The 21943-nt window shown below is 48.4% G+C and overlaps 1 protein-coding gene across 1 annotated transcript in view; it reads left to right on the top strand.

The window, feature by feature from the left end:
- The window catches only part of GUK1 (guanylate kinase 1), a 43196-nt gene extending 22237 nt beyond the window's left edge, over positions 1 to 20959 (top strand). The window contains exons 2-8 of the mRNA XM_056857416.1: positions 10160 to 10273; positions 12137 to 12178; positions 12762 to 12858; positions 13501 to 13639; positions 15325 to 15409; positions 19409 to 19494; positions 20924 to 20959. Of these exons, the coding sequence (XP_056713394.1) occupies positions 10162 to 10273; positions 12137 to 12178; positions 12762 to 12858; positions 13501 to 13639; positions 15325 to 15409; positions 19409 to 19494; positions 20924 to 20959 (597 nt within the window). The 5' untranslated portion in view covers positions 10160 to 10161. The remainder of the gene's footprint in view (positions 1 to 10159; positions 10274 to 12136; positions 12179 to 12761; positions 12859 to 13500; positions 13640 to 15324; positions 15410 to 19408; positions 19495 to 20923) is intronic.
- The last annotated feature ends 984 nt before the right edge of the window (positions 20960 to 21943 follow it).

Raw genomic sequence — 21943 nt, 5'->3', positions numbered from 1 at the left:
AAAAAGTAACAAAGGTAATGTGCTAATCATTGTCCTGTAAGTATCAAGATAATGTGCTAATGAGGGTGTGGTATGTTAATATGGAACCATTGTATCCTGAAGTGATCTGTTAATGTGTGAAATCCAAAGCTAATCTGCATGGCTATTGTGGACTGTAGTCTTTGTTAGTCTGGAGGTTTTCAGGGCAGGAAGCCAAGCCTTATAGCCATGCAGATTAGCCTTGGATTTCACACATTAACAGATCACCTCTGAAACTGTATCACCAAATTGCTGTTCTTATTGACTGGTCCTACCTCTAGTGGCATGACTAACATTTGCCATCTCTCTTTAAACTCTGGTATGTAAAACAGAGGGAGTTAAACTGAGTTTGCTAAAGGGTATCCTGGAATTGTGTCACTGCCAACCAAGGTCAAGTTAATTCTGGCCATCGTATTGCCTATTACTATGTATGGGAGTGAAAGCTGGACAATAAAGAAAGCTGTAGATTCCTTTGAAATGTGGTGTTGGAGAAGAGTGTTACGGATACTCTGGACCGCCAGCAAAAAACCAAAAACGGATCAGTGGGTTATAGATCAAATCAAGCCTGAACCGACCCTAGAAGAAAAAGAGTTGGTTTTTATATGCCGACTTTCTCTACCACTTAAGGGAGACTCAAACCGGCTTACAATCACCTTCTCTTCCCCTCCCCACAACAGACACCCTGTGAGGTAGGTGGGGCTGAGAGCTCTAACAGAGCTATGACTTGTCCAAGGTCACCCAGCTGGCTTTGTGTGTAGGAGTGGAGAAACAAACCCAGTTCACCAGATTAGCCTCCGTCGCTCATCTGGAGGAGTGGGGAATCAAACCCGGTTCTCCAGATCAGACTCCACTGCTCCAAACCACTGCTCTTAACCACTACGCCACACTGGCTAGAAGCTAAAATGACTCTACTGAGGCTGTCGTGCTTTGGTCACATTATGAGAAGACAAGAGTCACTGGAAAAGTCAATCAGGCTAGGAAAAGTTGAAGGCAGCAAGGAAAGAGGAAGACCCAACAAGAGATGGATGGACTCTATAAAGGAAGCCACGGCCCTCAGTTTTTCAACGCCAAAGCAAGGCTGTTAACGATAGAACATTTTGGAGGACATTGATTCATAGGGTCGCCAAGAGTCGGAAGCAACTTGATGGCACTTAAAGCACACATCCTGGAATTAGTGTGCGCTCTGAACAGAAAGCAAGCTGAAAACTTTGAGGAAGCAAAACTGCTTTCCCCAAAGGCTGCATCTTTTAAAATAGTATACCTGCTCGGTTTGGGGAGGCACAGAGGTTCAGGTTGCTAAGCTTGGATGCTGCTAAGTTCATCTGCAAGGCGGCGTCTGGTGTGGCCTCCTGGGATTTTTAAATCCATGTGCTTATTCACACGGCTGGTAATTTGAGCAGGATGACTTTTTCATTTCCCTGTGATTCTCTGTTGAGCACTACGTGCCAGCCACTGAAGCAGGAAATATCCAATTACTGCTGCCCTCCTCTGGGGAATTGATGTGCCACACTCCCTAGGAGCTCTTCATTTTTTTTTATAAGCATGAGCTGTCTTGTAAGCCAGAATGAACTTCCTATTTGGCTGGATGCCCTTGGGAGCACGCAGACAAGTTACATCCACGGTATTTTATTTTTAAAAAAATATTTTTGATTTATTTAAATGTGGGCCTTTCTTTGCCCTGCTCCATTACAGCATTGCTAAATATTATTTTGTCTTTTGTTATCTGGGGTTGTCCTGCAGAGCTCTGCGCCTGAAAGGAACTAATACTTGCCATAGAATGGGCAGCTAACTGGAACTTAACTCGGGGAATTGCAGGCAACTTAGATGGTTCTCCCATTTTCCATTTTTCCTTACAACATCCCTGGGAGGCAGGCTAGGCTAAAAGAGAAGGACTGGCCCAAAGTCACCCAGCAAGCTTTTATGGCGATGTGGGATTGGAACCCACTTCTCACTGGTTTGGTCCTAGTCCAGTCCTCTTAACCTCTTGTTTGCTCCTCATAACTGGGGTTGCCGGGATTGAACCTGGGATCTTCCATGCGCCCAGCAGAGATTCTTAGATGAGTTAAACTGGGAGAGTGTCCAATCTCATAATACACAACTAGCTGGACTCAGTGTCTGTCAACACCACTGCAACTCGACTCAGTTTGCTCCTGGCCGCCAGAAGCCCGCCAGAGGAGTGGTCCTTTGGGCGGTTTCCCAGTAAGCCGCCCACTCCTGCAAGAGAGCTTTTTTTGTTGCAAATTGCCCATCTCACCGTGGTCATTTGGCATTAACCTTTCAGCCAGGAAAGCTGGTGTTCCCCTAACCCCCCTTGCCTGCCCTCTGATTCCACATGAAGAAGAAAGGAGTCTCAAAGCGGCTTACAATTACCTTCCCCTCCCTACAACAGACACCTTGTGAGGTAGGTGAGGCTAAGAGAGTTCCGAGAAAACTGTGACCGGCCCAAGGTCACCCAGCAGGCTTCATGTGGAGGAGCGGGGAAACCCGGTTCTCTAGCTTAGAGTCCGCCACTCTTAACCACTACGCCACGCTAGCAGAAGGCCGGACAAGGTGCAACTGCAAAAAAAAAGGGATATGCTATAAATAGGAAAGGTGATTAGAAGTGTCTCGGTAAGAAACCTTTCTTGCGGTGACGGGGGACCTGCCTGCTAATCTTCTTTTCTCCGGATGCCAAGTCTCCGTGGTCTGAGCAGAACCTCTGTTGATCTCTTCCAGTGTTGATCCTCTGCCTTCCTTACTGTCACGCCAACATAATTTTTGTTGAATAGGTGAATAGATTTGCCTACCGTCTGAATGCTATGTACAATTCTTGCTCCCCTCACCCAGTTTATTTTTGCTCTGTGCCACACCCAGATTTGATACAAACCTGGTGCAGGCTTGGATCATGGAAACAGAATAATTGGTTTAGGCAACGCTGAAGTCTCCTACATTGGGACAAATCAAGTAAACACAACAAACGTTCTTAAAATATAAAAAGAGGGGTGTTCTTTCCTTTCCACAGTCAGTACGGTATAGTGGTTAGAGCGTCGGGCTAGGATCTTGGAGATCCAGGTTCGGATCCTCACTGTGTTATGGAAGCTTGCTGGGTGACCCTGGGCTAGTCACGCCCTCTCAGCCGAACCTAGCCTACCTCACAGGGTCGTTGTGAGGATCAAATGGAGGCGAGAACAATGAGCACCGTTTTTGGTCCCCGTTCAGGAGGAAGGCAGGATATAAATGAAGGAAAAATAAAAATTAGGTGTCACAGGCGATTGAATTGGATACGAAAGGAAAAGGGTAAAAGGTAAAGGTAGTCCCCTGTGCAAGCACTGGGTCATTCCTGACCCATGGGGTGACATCTCATCCCAACTTTTACTAGGCAGACTGTTTACAGGGTGGTTTGCCATTGCCTTCCCTGGTTGTCTACACTTTACCCTCAGCAAGCTGGGTCCTCATTTTACTGACCTCGGAAGGATGGAAGGCTGAGTCAACCATGAGCTGGCTACCTGAAACCATCTTCCATCGGGATTGAACTTTGGTCGTGAGCAGAGCTTTTGACTGCAGTACTGGAATAGACAATCATGCTAGGAAAAGTTGAAGGCAGCAGAAAAAGAGGAAGACACAACAAGAGATGGATGGACACAATAAAGGAAGCCACGGCCCTCAGTTTGCAAGACCTGAGCAAGGCTGTTAAGGATAGGACGTTTTGGAGGACATTGATTCATAGGGTCACCATGTGTTGGAAGTGACTTGATGGCACCTAACACATGCACACTGCCACTTACCTCTCTGCACCAAGGGGCTCTCAAGGACCGGGGGCTGGTAAATTCTGTGATCGTATTTGCAAGGCCGCAACATGCAGGACTTGAGTTTAGCCAGCCTTTTCTTTGATGGGGAGGGGAAAAGACCAGGCAAGATCAGTCCTGCCTTGTCCCATAGCCTGTCAGAGGCCCGATCCTGGTGATTGCCTTGACTTACACCACATCCCCCACCTGAAGCCTGACCGAGAAAAATAGGCTTATAAATAAAGTAAAATAAAATAAACCCTTGCCTGTTCAAGAACTGCTAACTCTTTGCAGTCTCAAAACCAGATTGCTGTAGTGGTTCAACCAGGATCTGGGAGACCCAAGTTCCCACCCCCTGCTCAGCTCTCTCACTGATGTCATTTATTATTTTATTTATTATTTAGATTTGCATACCGCTCTCTAACCTGGAATAATTGCTCAGCCTAACTTACCTCACAGGGTTGTCGTTCGGAGAAATTGGTTGGGGGGAAAGGTGTACATTTCTCTGAGCTGTTTGAAGGAAGGTGGGCTAAAAATGGGGGGGGGGGCAAGAAATCTGGACCATCCTTGAGGCTGCAGCACCTGGGACTTGAACTAACCTGACTTCCCTCTTTTGCACTGGATCCCATTTGACTCACTTGAACGACTGCGGCTTATTGATGGGCGCTCCTTTTCTTTGTTTTTAAGTTGCTGCTTTGGGTGTGGGAGGGAAGGCAACATGATATAGCCTGATCTCGTCACATCTCGGAAGCTAAGCAGGGTCAGCCCTAGTTAGCATTTGGATGGGAGACCCGCAAGGAATACCAGGGTTGCTTTGCAGAGGAAGGCAATGGCCAACCACCTCTGAACGTCTTTTGCCTTGAACACCCAAATAAGGGGTTGCCATAAGTCGGCTGCAACTTGACGGCACTTTACACACACACCTTGGGTGTGTTGCGGTCCCTGGAGCCGATAAGCTACACAAAGGCAAGACAGTGCACGGGCAGGTATTCCAGAGCTTCCATGTGCTCATGTGGACGGCCTGGGAGGCGCACTGCACATGGGAGAGGCCTGGCTGAAGCTTTAAGCTGTTAAAGAAAGCCGGAGGGAGGGTGGAAAGAGCGGGCAGCAGGAGGCAGTGAGGGATTTGGGGGAACGGCTTCTCATTGGCCGTCTCAAGGCGAAGGATCTGTAATTAAGGCTTTAGGTGCTCGCAAATAGCCCGGCGGCGTTCGCCTCGCTCTGACTCCCCCCCCCCCCCCATTCCTTTTCACGGTCAGCTTGTTGCTCACAAAAAAAATCAAACTGGGTTGCGTATGAGCGTTTTAAAGGGAGCCCAGAACCGCAAGAGGTAAGGCTGGGAAAGTTTGAGTGCGAGGATATGGTTGGGGTCTTTGTGCCCGACGCTAGCCCCCATTTCTTGTTCCCCTTGGGGGGTTCGTTTGATGCCCTGTGCCTTATTAAATGGGACTCTTCCTTAGTCTTGCATGTGTGTGTGTGTGGGAGGGCAGTCCCTCACATGAAGCTGCCTTCTATTGAATCAGACCTTTGGTCCATCAAAGTCAGTATTGTCTCACTCAGACCGGCAGCGGCTCTCCAGGGTCTCAGGCATGGGTCTTTCACATCACCTACTTGCCTCGTCCCTTTAACTGGAGATGCTGGGGATTGAACCTGGGACCTTCTTCATGCCAAGCAGATGCTCTACCACTAAAGCTCTTAATGGTATGGGACCCTCATGCCCACTACCTGGCTGCCCCTACCGTTCCTTTGTTCATCTTTTTTGAGAAAGTTACTACCTTGCTGGATCAGGGGAATGCTGTAGACATAATATTGTCGAAGGCTTTCACGGTCAGAGTTCATTGGTTCTTGTAGGTTATCCGGGCTGTGTAACCGTGGTCTTGGAATTTTCTTTCCTGACGTTTCGCCAGCAACTGTGGCAGGCATCTTCAGAGTAGTAACACTGAAGGACAGTGTCTCTCAGTGTCAAGGGTGTAGAAAGAGTAATATATAGTCAGAAAGGGGTTGGGTTTGAGCTGAGTATTGTCCTGCAAAAGTATTGTCCTGTAAGTATCAAGATAATGTGCTAATGAGGGTATGGTATGTTAATATGGAACCATTGTATCCTGAAGTGATCTGTTAATGTGTGTAATCCAAAACTAATCTGTATGGCTATTGTTGAATGTTGTCTTTGTCTGGAGGTTTTTCAGGGCAGGAAGCCAAGCCTTATTCATTCTTAAACTCTCCTCTTTTCTGTTAAAGTTGTGCTGATGTTTGTGAATTTCAATGGCTTCTCTGTGCAATCTGACAAAATAGTTGGTAGAATTGTCCAGTCTTTCAGTGTCTTGGAATAAGACCCTGTGTCCTGTTTGTGTCAGTCCATGTTCAGCCACTGCTGATTTCTCAGGTTGGCCAAGTCTGCAGTATCTTTCATGTTCTTTTGTCCTTGTTTGTATGCTGCGTTTTGTTGTCCCGATGTAAACTTGTCCACAGCTGCAAGGTATACGATATACTCCTGCAGAGGTGAGGGGGTCTCTTTTGTCTTTTGCTGATCGTAGCATTTGTTGTATTTTCTTGGTGGGTTTAAACACTGTTTGTAGGTTATGTTTTTTCAAAAGTTTCTCCATCCTATCAGTGACTCCTTTAATAAATGGCAAGAATACCTTTCCTATGGGAGACTGTTTTTCTTGAGTTTTCTGATTTTTGTTTGGTTCAATGGCCCTTCTGATTTCATTCTTGAAACGGCTACTCCAAGAATGAAATCAGAAGGGCCATTGAACCAAACAAAAATCAGAAAACTCAAGAAAAACAGTCTCCCATAGGAAAGGTATTCTTGCCATTTATTAAAGGAGTCACTGATAGGATGGAGAAACTTTTGAAAAAACATAACCTACAAACAGTGTTTAAACCCACCAAGAAAATACAACAAATGCTACGATCAGCAAAAGACAAAAGAGACCCCCTCACCTCTGCAGGAGTATATCGTATACCTTGCAGCTGTGGAGAAGTTTACATCGGGACCACAAAACGCAGCATACAAACAAGGATAAAAGAACATGAAAGATACTGCAGACTTGGCCAACCTGAGAAATCAGCAGTGGCTGAACATGGACTGACACAAACAGGACACAGGGTCTTATTCCAAGACACTGAAAGACTGGACAATTCTACCAACTATTTTGTCAGATTGCACAGAGAAGCCATTGAAATTCACAAACATCAGCACAACTTTAACAGAAAAGAGGAGAGTTTAAGAATGAATAAGGCTTGGCTTCCTGCCCTGAAAAACCTCCAGACAAAGACAACATTCAACAATAGCCATACAGATTAGTTTTGGATTACACACATTAACAGATCACTTCAGGATACAATGGTTCCATATTAACATACCATACCCTCATTAGCACATTATCTTGATACTTACAGGACAATACTTTTGCAGGACAATACTCAGCTCAAACCCAACCCCTTTCTGACTATATATTACTCTTTCTACACCCTTGACACTGAGAGACACTGTCCTTCAGTGTTACTACTCTGAAGATGCCTGCCACAGTTGCTGGCGAAACGTCAGGAAAGAAAATTCCAAGACCACGGTTACACAGCCCGGATAACCTACAAGAGCTGTAGACATAGTTTATCTAGATTTCAGTAAGGCTTTTGATAAGGTTCCACATAGTATTCTAGTTGACAAATTGGGAAAATGTGGGTTAGATCCTATTATTGTTAGGTGGATCTGCCACTGGTTGACAGATTGTACCCAAAGAGTGCTAGTTAATGGTTCCTCGTCCGCTTGGAGAGAAGTGACTAGTGGAGTTCCTCAGGGATCTGTGCTGGGCCCTGTGTTGTTCAACATCTTTATCAATGATTTGGATGAAGGAATAGAGGGGATGCTTATTAAATTTGCAGATGATACTAAATTGGCAGGGGTGGCAAATACGGTAGAAGACAGAGCCAAGATGCAGGATGATCTTGACAGGCTGGAGAAATGGGCTAGAACTAATAAACTGCACTTCAACAAAGACAAATGTAAAGTTCTGCATTTAGGTAGGAAAAATCAAATGCATAATTATAGGATGGGGGAGACTTGTTTGAGCAGTAGTGTGTGTGAAAAGGATCTTGGGGTCTTGGTAGACCAAACACTGAACATGAGTCAGCAGTGTGATGCTGTAACTAAAAAGGTAAACGCAGTCTTGGGCTGCATCAACAGACGTATAGTGTCCAGATCACGCAAAGTGATGGTATCGCTTTACTCTGCTCTGGTTAGACCTCAACTAGAGTACTGTGTTCAGTTTTGGGCACCACAATTTAAGAAAGATGTAGACAAGCTGGAACGTGTCCAGAGAAGGGCAACAAAGATGGTGAGGGGTCGGGAGACCAAGTCCTATGAGGAAAGGTTGAAGGAGCTGGGTATGTTTAGCCTGAAGAGGAGAAGACTGAGAGGGGATATGATAACCATGTTCAAGTACTTGAAGGGCTGTCATATAGAGGAGGGTGCCGAGTTGTTTTCTGTTGCTCAAGAAGGTCGGACCAGAACCAACGGGTTGAAATTAAATCAAAAGAGTTTCCGTCTAGGCATTAGGAAGAACTTTCTAACAGTTAGAGCGGTTCCTCAGTGGAACAGGCTTCCTCGGGAGGTGGTAAGCTCTCCTTCCCTGGAGGTTTTTAAGAAGAGGTTAGATGGCCATCTGTCAGCAATGCTGATTCTGTGACCTTAGGCAGATGATGAGAGGGAGGGCATCTTGGCCATCTTGTGGTCACTAGGGGTGTGGAGGGGGGAGGTAGTTGTGAATTTCCTGCATTGTGCAGGGGGTTGGACTTGATGGCCCTGGTGGTCCCTTCCAACTCTATGATTCTATGATCTTCACGGGCCTTGCTGGTAGTCCTGGCTCCCAGGGCAGGATATCTTTCTTCCACTGGGGAGGGCCTTCCTGGTTGTGGCACCCTCCCTCTGAAATGCACTGCCAGAAGACACCTGACAGGACCAGATGACGTTTTGGAGTCTTTGTAAGGCAGAATTATCTGAGCATGCTTTTGGCTCGTAATTTCTCTTTATTGTGAAGTATAGTTGACTTGTGGGTATTGTAGTATTTGATGTTACTTACAGGGGTCCCTACTGTTTTAGCAATGGTGTTTTATGTATTTCTTTTACTTTATATGTATTTCTTTTACTTTATATGTATTTCTATTATTTTATATGATTATGGGTTTTATAGGATACTTATTATGTTATTTTTGTACCTATTTTAATCAATGAACCTGTTTTAACTGATGTAATCATTCATTGGATAGGCCTCGCAATAATTGGGTTAAAGTATGGGCAGAAAGGGACCGGCTGGATATTAGGGGAGATGTTTTTACAGTCAGGGTAGTTCAGCAGTGGAATCGGCTGCCTAGGGAGGTGGTGAGCTCCCCCTCACTGGCAGTCTTCAAGTAGCTGCTGGACCAAATACATGTTAGGGATGCTCTAGGCTGATCCTGCATTGAGCAGGGGGTTGGACTAGATGGCCTGTGTGGCCCCTTCCAACTCTGTGATTCTATGATTTAATATAAACGGCTCTGAGCTCTTAGCCAAAGAGAAGCAGTATAAAAACAAAATAAATAAAATATATAAAAATAAAATCTGTCTGGGAGATGGGAGAGTCCTTGCAAACTGAATACCCTCCCCCCCCCCCCGGTTCATTTTCATTCATCCTCGACCTTGGAGAAAAGCCCTCTTCGTCCCCAACACCTGATTGTGTTGCCAGACAATAGCTGAGCTGCCTGCTGCTGCCCAGCTCAGTATTTCTCCCGTTTCTCCGGACATTTTGCTTCCAAACCTGTTAAGCAAGGGAGACTTTGCTAGCCATGGAAATAGGCTTGAGGGGAAGGTAGGGATTGGAGTGGTGGCAGCTGATGTCACTGATACCTATCTAAAGCAGGGGAAAGGAGTGGTGATTCCCCCTTTGCCATTTCTAGAGACCAGGGGCACAGAGAGGGTTCTCTCTTAGAGGTATCCCAAGCCCTTCCCTACAGCATAGTTTAGTGGTTAGGAGCGGTGGACTCTAATCTGGAAAACCGGGTTGGTTTCCCCACTCCTCCACACGAAGCCTGTGGGGTGACCTGGGGTAGTCACAGTACTCTCCGAACTCTCTCAGCCCCACCTACCTCTCGAGGTGTCTGTTGTGGGGAGAGGAAGGGAAGGCAATTTTAAGCTGGTTCGAGACTCCTTACAGGAAGTGAAAATCAGGGTATAAAAATGAACTCTTCTTCTTCTCTGCATTTAGGATCTCTCTTGCTAGCCCGTGGTTTAAGAGACTTGGTGCAGAGTAGGATATGTGAGAGCTTAGGAAAAACACACGTTCCTAGCAAATAATTTTTTTTTTTTGCTTTTCTTTTCTTTCCTTCCCCCTGCCCCCCAGCCATGGTGGGACCAAGGCCAGTCGTTCTGAGTGGACCTTCTGGCGCAGGAAAGAGCACCTTGCTGAAAAGGCTGTTGAAGGATTACGAGAACGTCTTTGGCTTCAGCGTGTCGCGTGAGTGAGTCCGTTTCTGCAGGTCTTCCGGAAGCTCAGTGCGGTGGCGTCCACATCAGTGAAGGGAGGGTGTGGTGGGGGGATCTTGCTCAGTGGCAGAGCATCTGCTTGGCATGCAGAAGGTCCCAGGTTCAACCCCGGCATCTCCACTTAAAGGGACCAGGCAGGTAGGTGATGTGAAAGACCCCTGCCTGAGACCCTGGAGAGCCGCTGCCGGTCCGAGTAGACAAGACTGACTTTGATGGACCGAGGGTCTGGTTCAGTATCAGGCAGCTTCATGTGCCCACCCCAAAAGGAGACAAGTCTGCAAATAATGCAGGGTTGTTGGGGGCTCTTTTTGTAAATTATGCAGGATGGTCCCACGGTGTGTGCCTTCTGCATTTCAGATACAAAGCTTGCCTGGGAGGTATGTAGGTGGTGTTCACTAGGCCAGGGCTCCACAACAGGATGCCTGTGGGCACTGTGGCACGATGTCAGGCTGTTATCTCGGTTGAGATGTTTCCTTTCGTTTCTCTGCCTTATATTTCCAAATAACGGGCAAGACAAGCCATAGCTGTCATCTTGCCTTCAATGCACTGTATTGCCTATTTGACCAGTAAAGCCATCTGCTTGGAATCTGATTGTCTCTGTGGTGATTTCTGGTTCGATGGGTCAAGAGCTCACACACCCACAATTACTGTCTCTGGCCCCCGCAGGGTGGGCAGGGCCGTCTTACAGCAGGGCTTGTCATTGGCTAACCTCGTTCAAATGAAAGGCTGCAGCCACAATAGGATCAGGCAGACTGGTAAGCGTCTGTGCTCTCCTTCATCAGCGTATGGTTCCATTTCCCCTTCATCCTTTTCTTCGTTTGGTCCTGGAGAGCCAGTGTGGTATAGTGGTTAAGAGTGGTGGACTCTAATCTGGAGAACCAGGTTAAATTCCCTGCTCCTCCATGTGAAGCCTGCTGATGACCTTGGGCTAGTCACAGTTCTATGAGAGCTTTCTCAGCCACACCTGTCTCAAAAGATGCTTGTTATGTGTGTGTGTTGGGTGGGGGGAGAGGTGGTTGTAAGCCGCTTGGAGACTCCTTATCGTAGAGAAGAGTGGAGTATAAAAACCAACTCTTCTTCTTGGTGCTGAAATCCTTTAATCTGGAGAACCGGGTTTGATTCCCCACTCCTCCACCTGAGCAGAAGACACTAATCTAGTGAACTGGATTTGTTTCCCCACCTCCTACACATGAAGCCAGCTGGGTGACCTTGGGCCAGTCACACTCTCTCAGCCTCACCTACCTTACAGGGTGCCTGTTGTGGGGAGGGGAAAGGAAGGTGATTGTAGGCCGGTTTGATTCTTCCTTAAGTGGTAGAGAAAGTCAGCATATAAAAAACAACTCTTCTTCTTCTTTTTATTTCCTCTTTTTCTTTTTTCCCCTTGGACTTTTCTTCATATCTTTATGTGTTCTCCTTCTGTGATTCTTACGCCAAGCCAGGAGGCAGGTATTGCACTTGACTCCGCCTCCTGCGGCAGCCACATTGCACGCCTCCAACATGCCACTGCCATGCAGTTTCCCATCGAGAAGTTGGCCTTCCTGTCTGGCTTTCTCTCTCTGTCCCCCTCCCCCCCATCAGCTTTCCACCCAGACTGTTCTGCCTTTCTGGCCCGTGTTTTCCACCTCTCTCCACCTGGGCCCAGTGCTTTAAAAAGCCAGGCCTGGGCCTTTCCCTGGCTATTTTGGAAAGAAATCAGTCTTCAGTTAAACAGAGAATAGAGCATTGCTGGAAAAGGAGGAAGAGAAAAGGGGTGGTTGGTCGTGGGTAGGTGTGCCAGCCATTTCCTAAAACACACCGGCTATATTTTAAACAAAATGCATGTATTGCTTTTCAGATACCACAAGGAAACCAAGACCCGGCGAAGAGAACGGGAAAGGTCAGTATCCAGCATGGTGTAGTGGTTAAGAGCGGTGGTTTGAAGCGGTGGAGTCTTATCTGGAGAACCGAGTTTGAGTCCCCACTCCTCCACATGAGCGACGGAGGCTAATCTGGTGAACTGGATTTCCCTACTCCTACACATGAAGCCAGCTGGGTGACCTTGGGCTAGTCACACTCTCTCACCCCCACCCACCTCACAGGATGTCTGTTGTGGGGAAGGGAAGGTGATTGTAAGCCGGTTTGATTCTCCCTTAAGTGGTAGAGAAAGTTGGCATATAAAAACCTACTCTTCTTCTTCTATCCTGATGTGCCCCCACCATAGGAGCACATTTATAGGGTTGCCAGGTCTGGGTTAGGGAAACCCTGGAGATTTGTGGGGTGGAGCCTGGGGAAGGTAGTGGGAGGGGGCTCAGCAGGGTACAATGTCATAGAGTCCACCCTTTCTTGTGAAAGAACCAAGGAAATGGACAGAAGGTTCTGTACTTCTGTTTGTCTATCTTCAGAACATGTGGGTGTATCTGCGTACCCCCACAGGTCCTAGCACATAAATGTTCAGAGCATCCTCTTTTTCCTCCACTCAGATTACCATTTTGTGACCAGAGAAAAGATGCAGGAGGAAATTGATGCCGGAGGATTTGTCGAACACGCAGAGTTTTCTGGGAATATGTATGGAACAAGGTATGTCATTTGGCTAAGACGAGAGTTCATCTGCTTCTTTTTGCACTGAGTAATGAGTAAGAGGGGAGTGGACATGTTCATGGAGGAGAGGGTTATCCGTGGCTACTAGTCACAATGGATACGAGTCATGATGCATACCTATTCTCTTAGGATCAGAGGAGCATGCCAAATATATTAGGTGCTGTGGAACACAAGCAGGATGCTTGGGGGCTTCCTGGAGGCACCTGGTTGGCCACTGTGTGAACAGACTGCTGGACTTGATGGGTCTTGGTCTGATACAGCAGGGCCTTTCCTATGTTCTCTAAAACACACCCAAGAAGTAGGGCCAGTTTATTAACTAGATAATCCCCCTTCATTAATGGCATGGATTAGGATCTTCAAGAATCATTTTTGAGATTGTTGTTATACCTGATCCAAATAGCTCAATAAGCCAGGTCAGGGTGAATCGCAGCTCTATGGTGTGTATATATCCACATTCAGGAAGCAAAATTCAACCATTTGGGGTGGCTGCAGCATGCTGACAGACTCAAGGTGCTAGTCCTCGAGCCTCCTGTGTGCAGCTAAACCCCTTCCAAGACCCCGTCTCCATCCTGTGAGCACTGACCTACCTCCCCCCCCCCCCGACTTCTGCCTCCCTCTCAGTAAAGCCGCCATACAAGCCGTCCAGGCTCAGAACCAGATCTGCATCCTGGACATCGACATGCAGGGCGTGAGAAGCATGAAGAAGACGGACCTCAACCCCATCTATGTCTCCATCCAGCCTCCTTCCATTGAAACCTTGGTGAGCACGGCTTGGGTCCAGGATGCAATTAAACAAAGTGGTTGCAATAAAAGCAGGGGCAGCGGCTCAGTTTGTAGAGCATCTACTTGGCATGCTGAAGGTCACGGGTTCAATCCCTGGCATCTCCAGTTAAAGGGACTAGGCAAGTAGGTGATGTGAAAGACCTCAGCCTGAGACCTTGGAGAGCCGCTGCCAGTCTGGGAAGACAATACTGACTTTGATGGACCAAGGATCTGATTCAGTATAAGGCAGCTTCATGTGTTCATATATTCATTGACCTTTTGATTTTAGGGAAGGGGCTGTAGCTCAGTGGTAGAGCATCTGCTTGGTATGCAGAAGGTCCCAGGTTCAACCCCCGGCATCTCCAGTTAAAGGGACTAGGCAAGTAGGTGATGTGAAAGACCTCTGCCTGAGACCCTGGAGAGCCGCTGCCGGTCTGAGTAGACAATACAGACTTTGATGGACCAAGGGTCTGATTCAGTATAAGGCAGCTTCATGTGTACATGTCTCAGCAATCCAGGAGGGGAGATCCATTCATAGTAATTGGCCGTAATAGGGAAATTGAGCCTCCAGGTTCAGAGGCAGACAACCTGTGACTACCAGTTGCTGGGGACATGAAATAGTAAGGGCTGTTGCTGCCTTCACGCCCTGCTTTACAAGCTTTCCGAAGGCACCTGGCTGACCACTGTCGGAAACAGGATGCTTGACATTGGCTCGGTGGAGAGCTGCTGCCAGTCCGAGTAGACAATGCTGACCTTGATGGACCAATGGTCTGGTTCAGTATTAGGCAGCTTCAGGTGTGTTTATGTGGCTGGATGGACTGATCCAGCAAGCTTCTTCCGATCGATTCCATGGAGCTTGAGGAATAGCCTTATCGATATCTGAGATAGAAAGAACAAGATCCTTTCCCTAGTTTCATAACTGAAATGAAAAGGTTTCTAGCCTATTGATAAAATACGTGCTAGTTCATACTGTGTAGAGTTTGAAACAGCTTGTGAAATTTCCCCAATTAGGGCTAATGTAAAGGCAGTAATAATTACGTAGGGAACCTTTGGATATGACGATCCTCCTGTTTTTATGATGTTACAAACATTTTTTAAAAAAACTTGGTTCTTTGGTTCTTGTAGGTTATCCGGGCTGTGTAACCATGGTCTTGGTATTTTCTTTCCTGACGTTTCGCCAGCAGCTGTGGCAGGCATCTTCAGAGGGGTAACACTGAGTGTTACTCCTCTGAAGATGCCTGCCACAGCTGCCTCAGCTGCTGGCGAAACGTCAGGAAAGAAAATACCAAGACCACGGTCACACAGCCCGGATAACCTACAAGAACCAATGAACTCTGACCGTGAAAGCCTTCGACAAAACTTGGTTCTGTTAAAGGAATCATATTTCAGTCCTCCTTCCCTCCCCCCCTTTCCCATAATACCTGTACACAAACTAAAGTCTGTTCAGGGCAGGCCTGTGAAGTCCCTGTGACTCCGTCCCCAGTGCATTAGTTATTTGAGTTGCGTTGAAGTGCGCTGACATGCACAGTGTGATCTGTCCTCGTTGCATCGATGGTTCTTGCGTGCCTTAGAAGACTGCCCCCCAAGAAGGAGCATTTGAAGGCAGAAGCGGGGGAACGGGTGGCCGTTTTCCCAAGCAAGGTGAAGAACGAAGCCATTTCTTTTCTTTCCTGTGGGGTTTAGGAAAAAAGGCTACGAGACAGGCAGACGGAAACAGAGGAGAGCTTGCAGAAGCGGTTAAACGCAGCCTCGGTAGACATGGAATTTAGTGAGTACTTTGGGGTTTCTGGATGTGTTTGTGTGGTGTTTTTGTGTGTAGTACTTTTGTGTGGGGTGTGTGTTTGTGAAAGAGAGAGAGATTCTGGTACAATGAGCCTGCGTAAGTCCTTACTCTAATTTTTGCTTTTCTCACCGTTCCTGCTGAATATGTTTGCCAGATTTGGAGGAGTGGGAGGCAGCTTGCCGGGCTTTAGACTGTCTTAAAAGACCAGAGAGGCAGTGTGGTGTAGTGGTTAAAGTCTTGGGTTAGCATCTGGGAGATCTGAGTTTAAATCCCCACTCTGCTTGAACTAATCACTTTATCTCTGTGAGCTTTAACCACCCTCGCAGGGTTGTTGTGTGGACAAAATGGGAAGGGGCAAACAAGGTATGCCAACCTGTCAGGCTGCTATCTCGGTTTCGTTATTGCCTCTGTCTCTGTGCTGTATTGTCTGCCCCCCAAGGTCGCATGCCTAAGCCTAAGCCTGGGAACTCAGCTCCTGGGAAACTGTATTCCTGCGTGTAATCTCCCGCCTTTCCTGCCTTATAATATCTCCCAGCTAGTGAGCCTTTCATAGCTGTCATTTTATTCGTTTGCACTGTATGCCTATTTGATCAGTAAAATCCACCTGTTTGGACTCTATACGACTTTGTGGTGATTTCTGGTTCTGTGGGCCAAGGGCTGACATTATGACAGCTATCTCACATCTTCACCGTTCTCCTAGCCAGGCTGGAGCCCAGGGGGGTTCGCCTGCCACTTGGATGGGAGCTGTGCAGCTCTCCAGGTGATCTACTACCCTGGAGCCCTTCTCAGAGGACCCTACTCTGTTACAGGACTTAATTGCTGAACTTTTCCGGACGAACCGAGAGGTTTGCCGCTTGAGGGGACTGGTACACGCGCAGTGGCAATCTCTTACAGGACGTCTCTGGATGTTAACATCGGAGGATACTGATGCTCGTTTAGATCTTCAGGACTTGGATCAATTACTGGACGATGCCCGATTGGCGACTGAGGATTTACAAATATTAACTGGACTTCTGGATAATCTTATTTCTCGACAAACTCTTTCTACCATGGCGGGAGCCCCACCGGAGGGTTTTTCCCTGATCCCGGATGCGGCCAGCTGCCAGGCTGAGGCCAAGCGAGTCGCTATTAGCACCGCTCTTCTCCTTGTGGAATGTACAAAAGACACCCCGGTAGCCACCTTGGCTCAAGTTTTGACCCCGACGTTTGGAGCCGAGGCATCCGCACTGGCGGTTCGAGTACAACCTCTGCTGGGCGGGGAACCTGACCCCATACTCTTGCTCCTCGAGACAGAACTTTTGCCGCGCATTACGGCAGAGGCTGCCCTAAGACTTGAGAACGCCAAAGTTCTTGCGGATCAGCAAGCCGCCGAAGCGGCTAGGGTCGCAAGAGAGAGAGAGGCGGCGGAAGCAGCCAGGGCGGCTGCAGCAAGGAATCAGGCGAACGTGGACACGCGCCCCAAGGACTATGTACTGGGACTATCAGGTCTCACCTTTTCCCCGGCGTTTGTCCCGTCGCGTACGACCCAACGCGCACGCCGTTTGGCTGACCGACGTCGAGACTCAGATGAGTCTGAAGACGAGGATTTATATGGGGATAGCTCTCAATGGGCCACGAGCTTCCGAACCAGTAAGCCTCATCTTACTGGGGGCCCAAGTGAGGAGGTTCATCTTTTACGAGCCCAGAATCGGGAGCTCTCCGACCGTGTGGATCAACTCCAAGAAGTAATGGAACTTATGCTTCACGAGAACAGGCAATTACAACAAACCCTGATAGCTCAGAGACAGCCCGTTCCGATACCGGGTCAGGCGGTACCCGTACAACCACCCGCTAATGTGCCTGCTCCACCCTTACCTCCTGGAGCTCCTGTTGCTCCTCCGCTCCGACCACCCGTGCAACCACCTGCTAATGTGCCTGCTCCACCCTTGCCTCCTGGAGCTCCTGTTGCTCCTCCGCCCGGACCACCCGTGCAACCGGGTCAGCCCGCGCCCGGCCCTTGGAAGCAACTCAAATTGAGGACTACGTATGACGGATCTCTTGAGACTTTGCCTTGTTTCTTGCATCAAGTGGACAGTTATATGCGAGAACAAGGTCAACTTTTCCCCACGGAAGATAGCCGGGTGCGGTACGTAGCTTCCCTCCTGACAGGCAAAGCGGCTGACTGGATGGTCCTCCAGTTTGACACCCGCTCTCGTGCGATTCGTTCCCTCAACAACTTCATGACTGCCCTGAGAAGGAGGTTTGAGGACCCCTTCCTGGGAGAAAGAGCCAAAACGGAACTTTTACAATTAAAACAAGGCTCTGCTACAGTTCGGGAATTTGCCGATGAATTTCAGCGACTGGCAAGTAAAATTGTAGGTTGGCCCGAGACCACCCTAATCCATCATTTCAGGGAAGCCTTGCATCCTGACATTCTGAACTGGTCTTACATGCGGGGCGATCCCGATACCCTCGAAGGCTGGATCCTATTAGCCGAGGAAGTGGAAAGCCGCCGCCGCTTTATTTCTCTCGTCCGTCAAAAGCACAAGGAGAAGGGCACCCAAAAGCCTCAACCCAAGGCACCACTGCTCGTCCCACGAAATCCCCCACGTCCGCTCCAGGAACGTGAAGTCCGATTTCAGAGGGGTGCCTGTCTTACATGCGGAGAAATGGGCCACTTTGCAGCCGTTTGCCCACGCCGCCAAGAATTATTTCGTCCCAGCACGACAACCCGCGCCCGAGGTCGTCCACCACGCAGAGGCACCGCGGCCACCCGCAGCGCAGCTCCGGGAAGGCCCACACCCTCTGCACTCCATGCCGGGGACCCAGCCTCCCTGCCTGCTTCCAACGACCCCGCCGGGTCTCGGATTACAAGTGCCCCATTGGGGGACAGCTTTCCCTCTTCGGATGAGGAAAACCCTTGGATTTCTCCAGCCTTAAACCTGGAATCTCCCCTCGACTTGTCAAAAAACGGCTCCGGTCTGTGGTGAATGGAGCATCTCCACAGACCTCTCAGGAACTGGGTCCCACTGGGAACAAATAGACTTCACTATAGCCCCTATCCGATTTGAAGTGGTCTTGGGAATTAACTGGATTAAAGGACATAGTCCTTATAATATCTCCCAGCTAGTGAGCCTTTCATAGCTGTCATAATGTCAGCCCTTGGCCCACAGAACCAGAAATCACCACAAAGTCGTATAGAGTCCAAACAGGTGGATTTTACTGATCAAATAGGCATACAGTGCAAACGAATAAAATGACAGCTATGAAAGGCTCACTAGCTGGGAGATATTATAAGGCAGGAAAGGCGGGAGATTACACGCAGGAATACAGTTTCCCAGGAGCTGAGTTCCCAGGCTTAGGCTTAGGCATGCGACCTTGGGGGGCAGACAATACAGCACAGAGACAGAGGCAATAACGAAACCGAGATAGCAGCCTGACACAACCCAAGTTTCTTGGAGGAACAGCAGGATAAAAGTACAGATTTCCTCTGGAGAATGCAAAATAGCTAATCTAGAAGGGAGGATGCCTATCCTCTTGGCTTAGCCAATGACTAGGCAGGGTAAGTCCAAGTTGTCCAGGGCAGAGTGGAGAGGGAGCCCTGAGTTCAAATCCTCACTCTGCCATAAAACTTACTGGTTGACATTGGGTTAGCCACACAGTCTCCCTAAGCAATCTTGCAGGGTTGTTTTGAGGATATGTTTGGGCAGATTAAGGTCTGAAAAAGGCCCTCAGAGTGTCTCTTAAGATCATCTAAATGCTGCTTTCATTTTTTGGGGGGGTCTCAATCTGGTGAACTGGATTTGTTTCCCCACACCTCCACATGAAGCCAGCTGGGTGACCTTGGGCTAGTCACAGCTCTCTTAGAGCTCTCTCAGCCCCACCTACCTCACAGGGTGTCTGTTATGGGGAGGGGGAGGGAAGGTGACTATAAGCTGGTTTGATTCTCTCTTAAGTGGCAGAGAAAGTTGGTATATAAAAACCAACTCTTCTTCAATTTGTCAGGTAAGGAGCCCGGCCTTTTCGATTTGATCATCATTAACGACAATTTAGACTCGGCGTATTCTGAGCTGAAGAAGATTCTTGCAGAGGTGAGTTTACCAGGCTCAAAAAGCTTTCCCCCAGTGTAAGAGACTCTACCGAAAATGCCGTGTGCCAGAAGAAAGTACCGCCACAGGTGGATCTGTGGGGAAACAGCCCTTTGGGAGGCAGATATCTCATTATTGAGATGGCTCACCCTCCTCTCTCTCGAAGCCTCCAAGTGAGCATAAATGAGTTTTCTCCTCAAACGGCTCGCAATCAGAGTCATGCAAAGCACTGAGAATACAAGTAGAAGGGATTTCCACCTCTCCACAAAGTGGGAGGGATTTAAAAAAAAATTCATGACCTAGATTCATAGAGTTGGAAGGGGCACCGGGGTCATCTAGTCCAACCCCCTGCACAATGCAGGAAATTAACAACTACCTCCCCCACTCACCCCCAGTGACTCCTACTCCATGCCCAGAAGATGACTAAGGTGCTCTTCCTCTCATGAACTGCCTAAGATCACAGAATCAGCATTGCTGACAGATGGCCATCTAGCCTCTTCTTAAAAACCTCCAGGGAAGGAGAGCTGACCACCTCCCGGGGAAGCCTGTTCCACTGAGGAACCGCTCTAACTGTTAGAAAAATTCTTCCTAATGTCTAGATGGAAACTCTTTTGATTTAATTTCAACCCATTGTTTCTGGTCCGATCTTCTGGAGCAACAGAAAACAACTTGGCACCATCCTCTCTATGACAGCCCTTCAAGTACTTGAAGACGGTTATCATATCACCTCTAACAATACCTATGAGAGCATTGTTTGGGTCACTTGCTCCGAATCCTGTGTCAGGAGTTCCCTCCTCCCCTTCAGCCAATGCAATTTCCCACTTCCTTCTCTAGAGCAATGGACTCTAATCTGGACAACCGGGTTTGATTCCCCACTCCTACACATGAGCGGTGGAGGCTAATCTGGTGAACTGGATTTGTTTCCCCGCTCCTACACACGAAGCCAGCTGGGTGACCTTGAGCTAGTCACAGTTCTCTCTGAACTCTCAGCCCCACCTACCTCACAGGGTGTCTGTTGTGGCGAGGGGAAGGGAAGATGATTGTAAGCCGCTGTGAGGCTTCTTTCGGTAGAAGAAGAACAAGAACAAGAAGGGTTGGTTTTTATATGCCGACTTTCTCTACCACTTAAGGAAGAATCAAACCGGCTTACAATCATCTTCGCTTCCCCTCCCCACAACAGACACTCTGTGAGGTAGGTGAGGCTGAGAGAGTGTGACTAGCCCGAGGTCACTCAGCTGGCTTCATGTGGAGGAGTCGGGGAATCCAACCCGGTTCTCCAGATCAGAGTCCATCTCTCCAAACCACCGCTCTTAACCACTACACCACACTGGCTCTCCAACGTGAGAAAAGCGGGGTACGAAAACCAACTCTCCTTCTTCTCTGCGCTGCTGTGTGAACTGAGCATTAAAACCTTTCCTTCCTCTGCTCGTAGGAAATCCAGAAGGCACAGGGGGCCAAGAAGTCCTGAGTGAACTTGGCGTAGACGCTTGAAACCCCCGTAGACCATTCCTGACGTCTTTCACTGCTTGTTAAGGCGCGTGGGAGAGAAATGGGCCCACATTCCTTTTAAATGTCACTCTCCCTCCCCCCGCTCCCCTGCCATGGAATTATTCTGGGGCACTTTCTATTAAAGAAGGAAATATCTAACCCAACCTCTCTACATCTTTATAATTTCTGGCACCAGAGTGTTTATCTGCAGTTGAGACAATGCACCAAGCGAGCGGCTGCACTGAGCATCAGAACTGCACAATCTAGACTCGCATGAAGCTGCCTTCTACTGAGTGAGACCCTTGGTCCATTGAGGCCAATATTGCCTGCTAAGTCTGGCAGTGGCTCTCTAGGGTCTCAGACAAAGGTCTTTCACATCACCTCCTGCCTGGTCCTTTTAACTGGAGATGCCAGGGATTGAACTTGGGACCCTCTGCTTGCCAAGCAGATGATCTTCCACTGATCCACACCCCTCACATGAAGCTGCCTTCTAGTGAATCAGAACCTCGGTCCATCAAGGCCAGAATTGTCTACTCAGACTGGCAGCGTCTCCCCAGGACCTTCTGCACGCCAAGCAGAGGCTCTATCAATGAGCCATGGCCCCTCCCCAATGTCAAGCATCCTGTCTCCGACAGTGGTCAGCCAGGTGTCTTTGGGAAGCTTATAAAGCAGGGCGTGAATGCTGCAACAGCCCTTCCTATTTCATGTCCCCAGCAGCTGATAGTTGCAGGCTGTCTGCCTCTGAACCTGGAAGCTCTATTTAACTACCATGGCCAATTACTGTTAACAGATCTTCCCTCCTCCACCGAGCAGTCTAAACTCCCTTTAAAGCTGTTCCAGATAATGGCCATTCCAGGAGGTCTCCCCCCACCCCAGACTGTAGCCGTGTATGCGTCTCCCCCACAGAAAGCTGAGCGCATGGTCTGACAGCCTGCCGCTGTTCCCCTTGAACTTAGGAGCCTCC

This window comes from Euleptes europaea, chromosome 11 (genome assembly GCF_029931775.1).
Source record: "Euleptes europaea isolate rEulEur1 chromosome 11, rEulEur1.hap1, whole genome shotgun sequence".
In the NCBI taxonomy this organism is placed as follows: Eukaryota; Metazoa; Chordata; class Lepidosauria; order Squamata; family Sphaerodactylidae; genus Euleptes; species Euleptes europaea.
The sequence above is the reverse complement of the archived record's forward strand: the minus strand, read 5'-3'. Positions and strand labels throughout refer to the sequence as shown.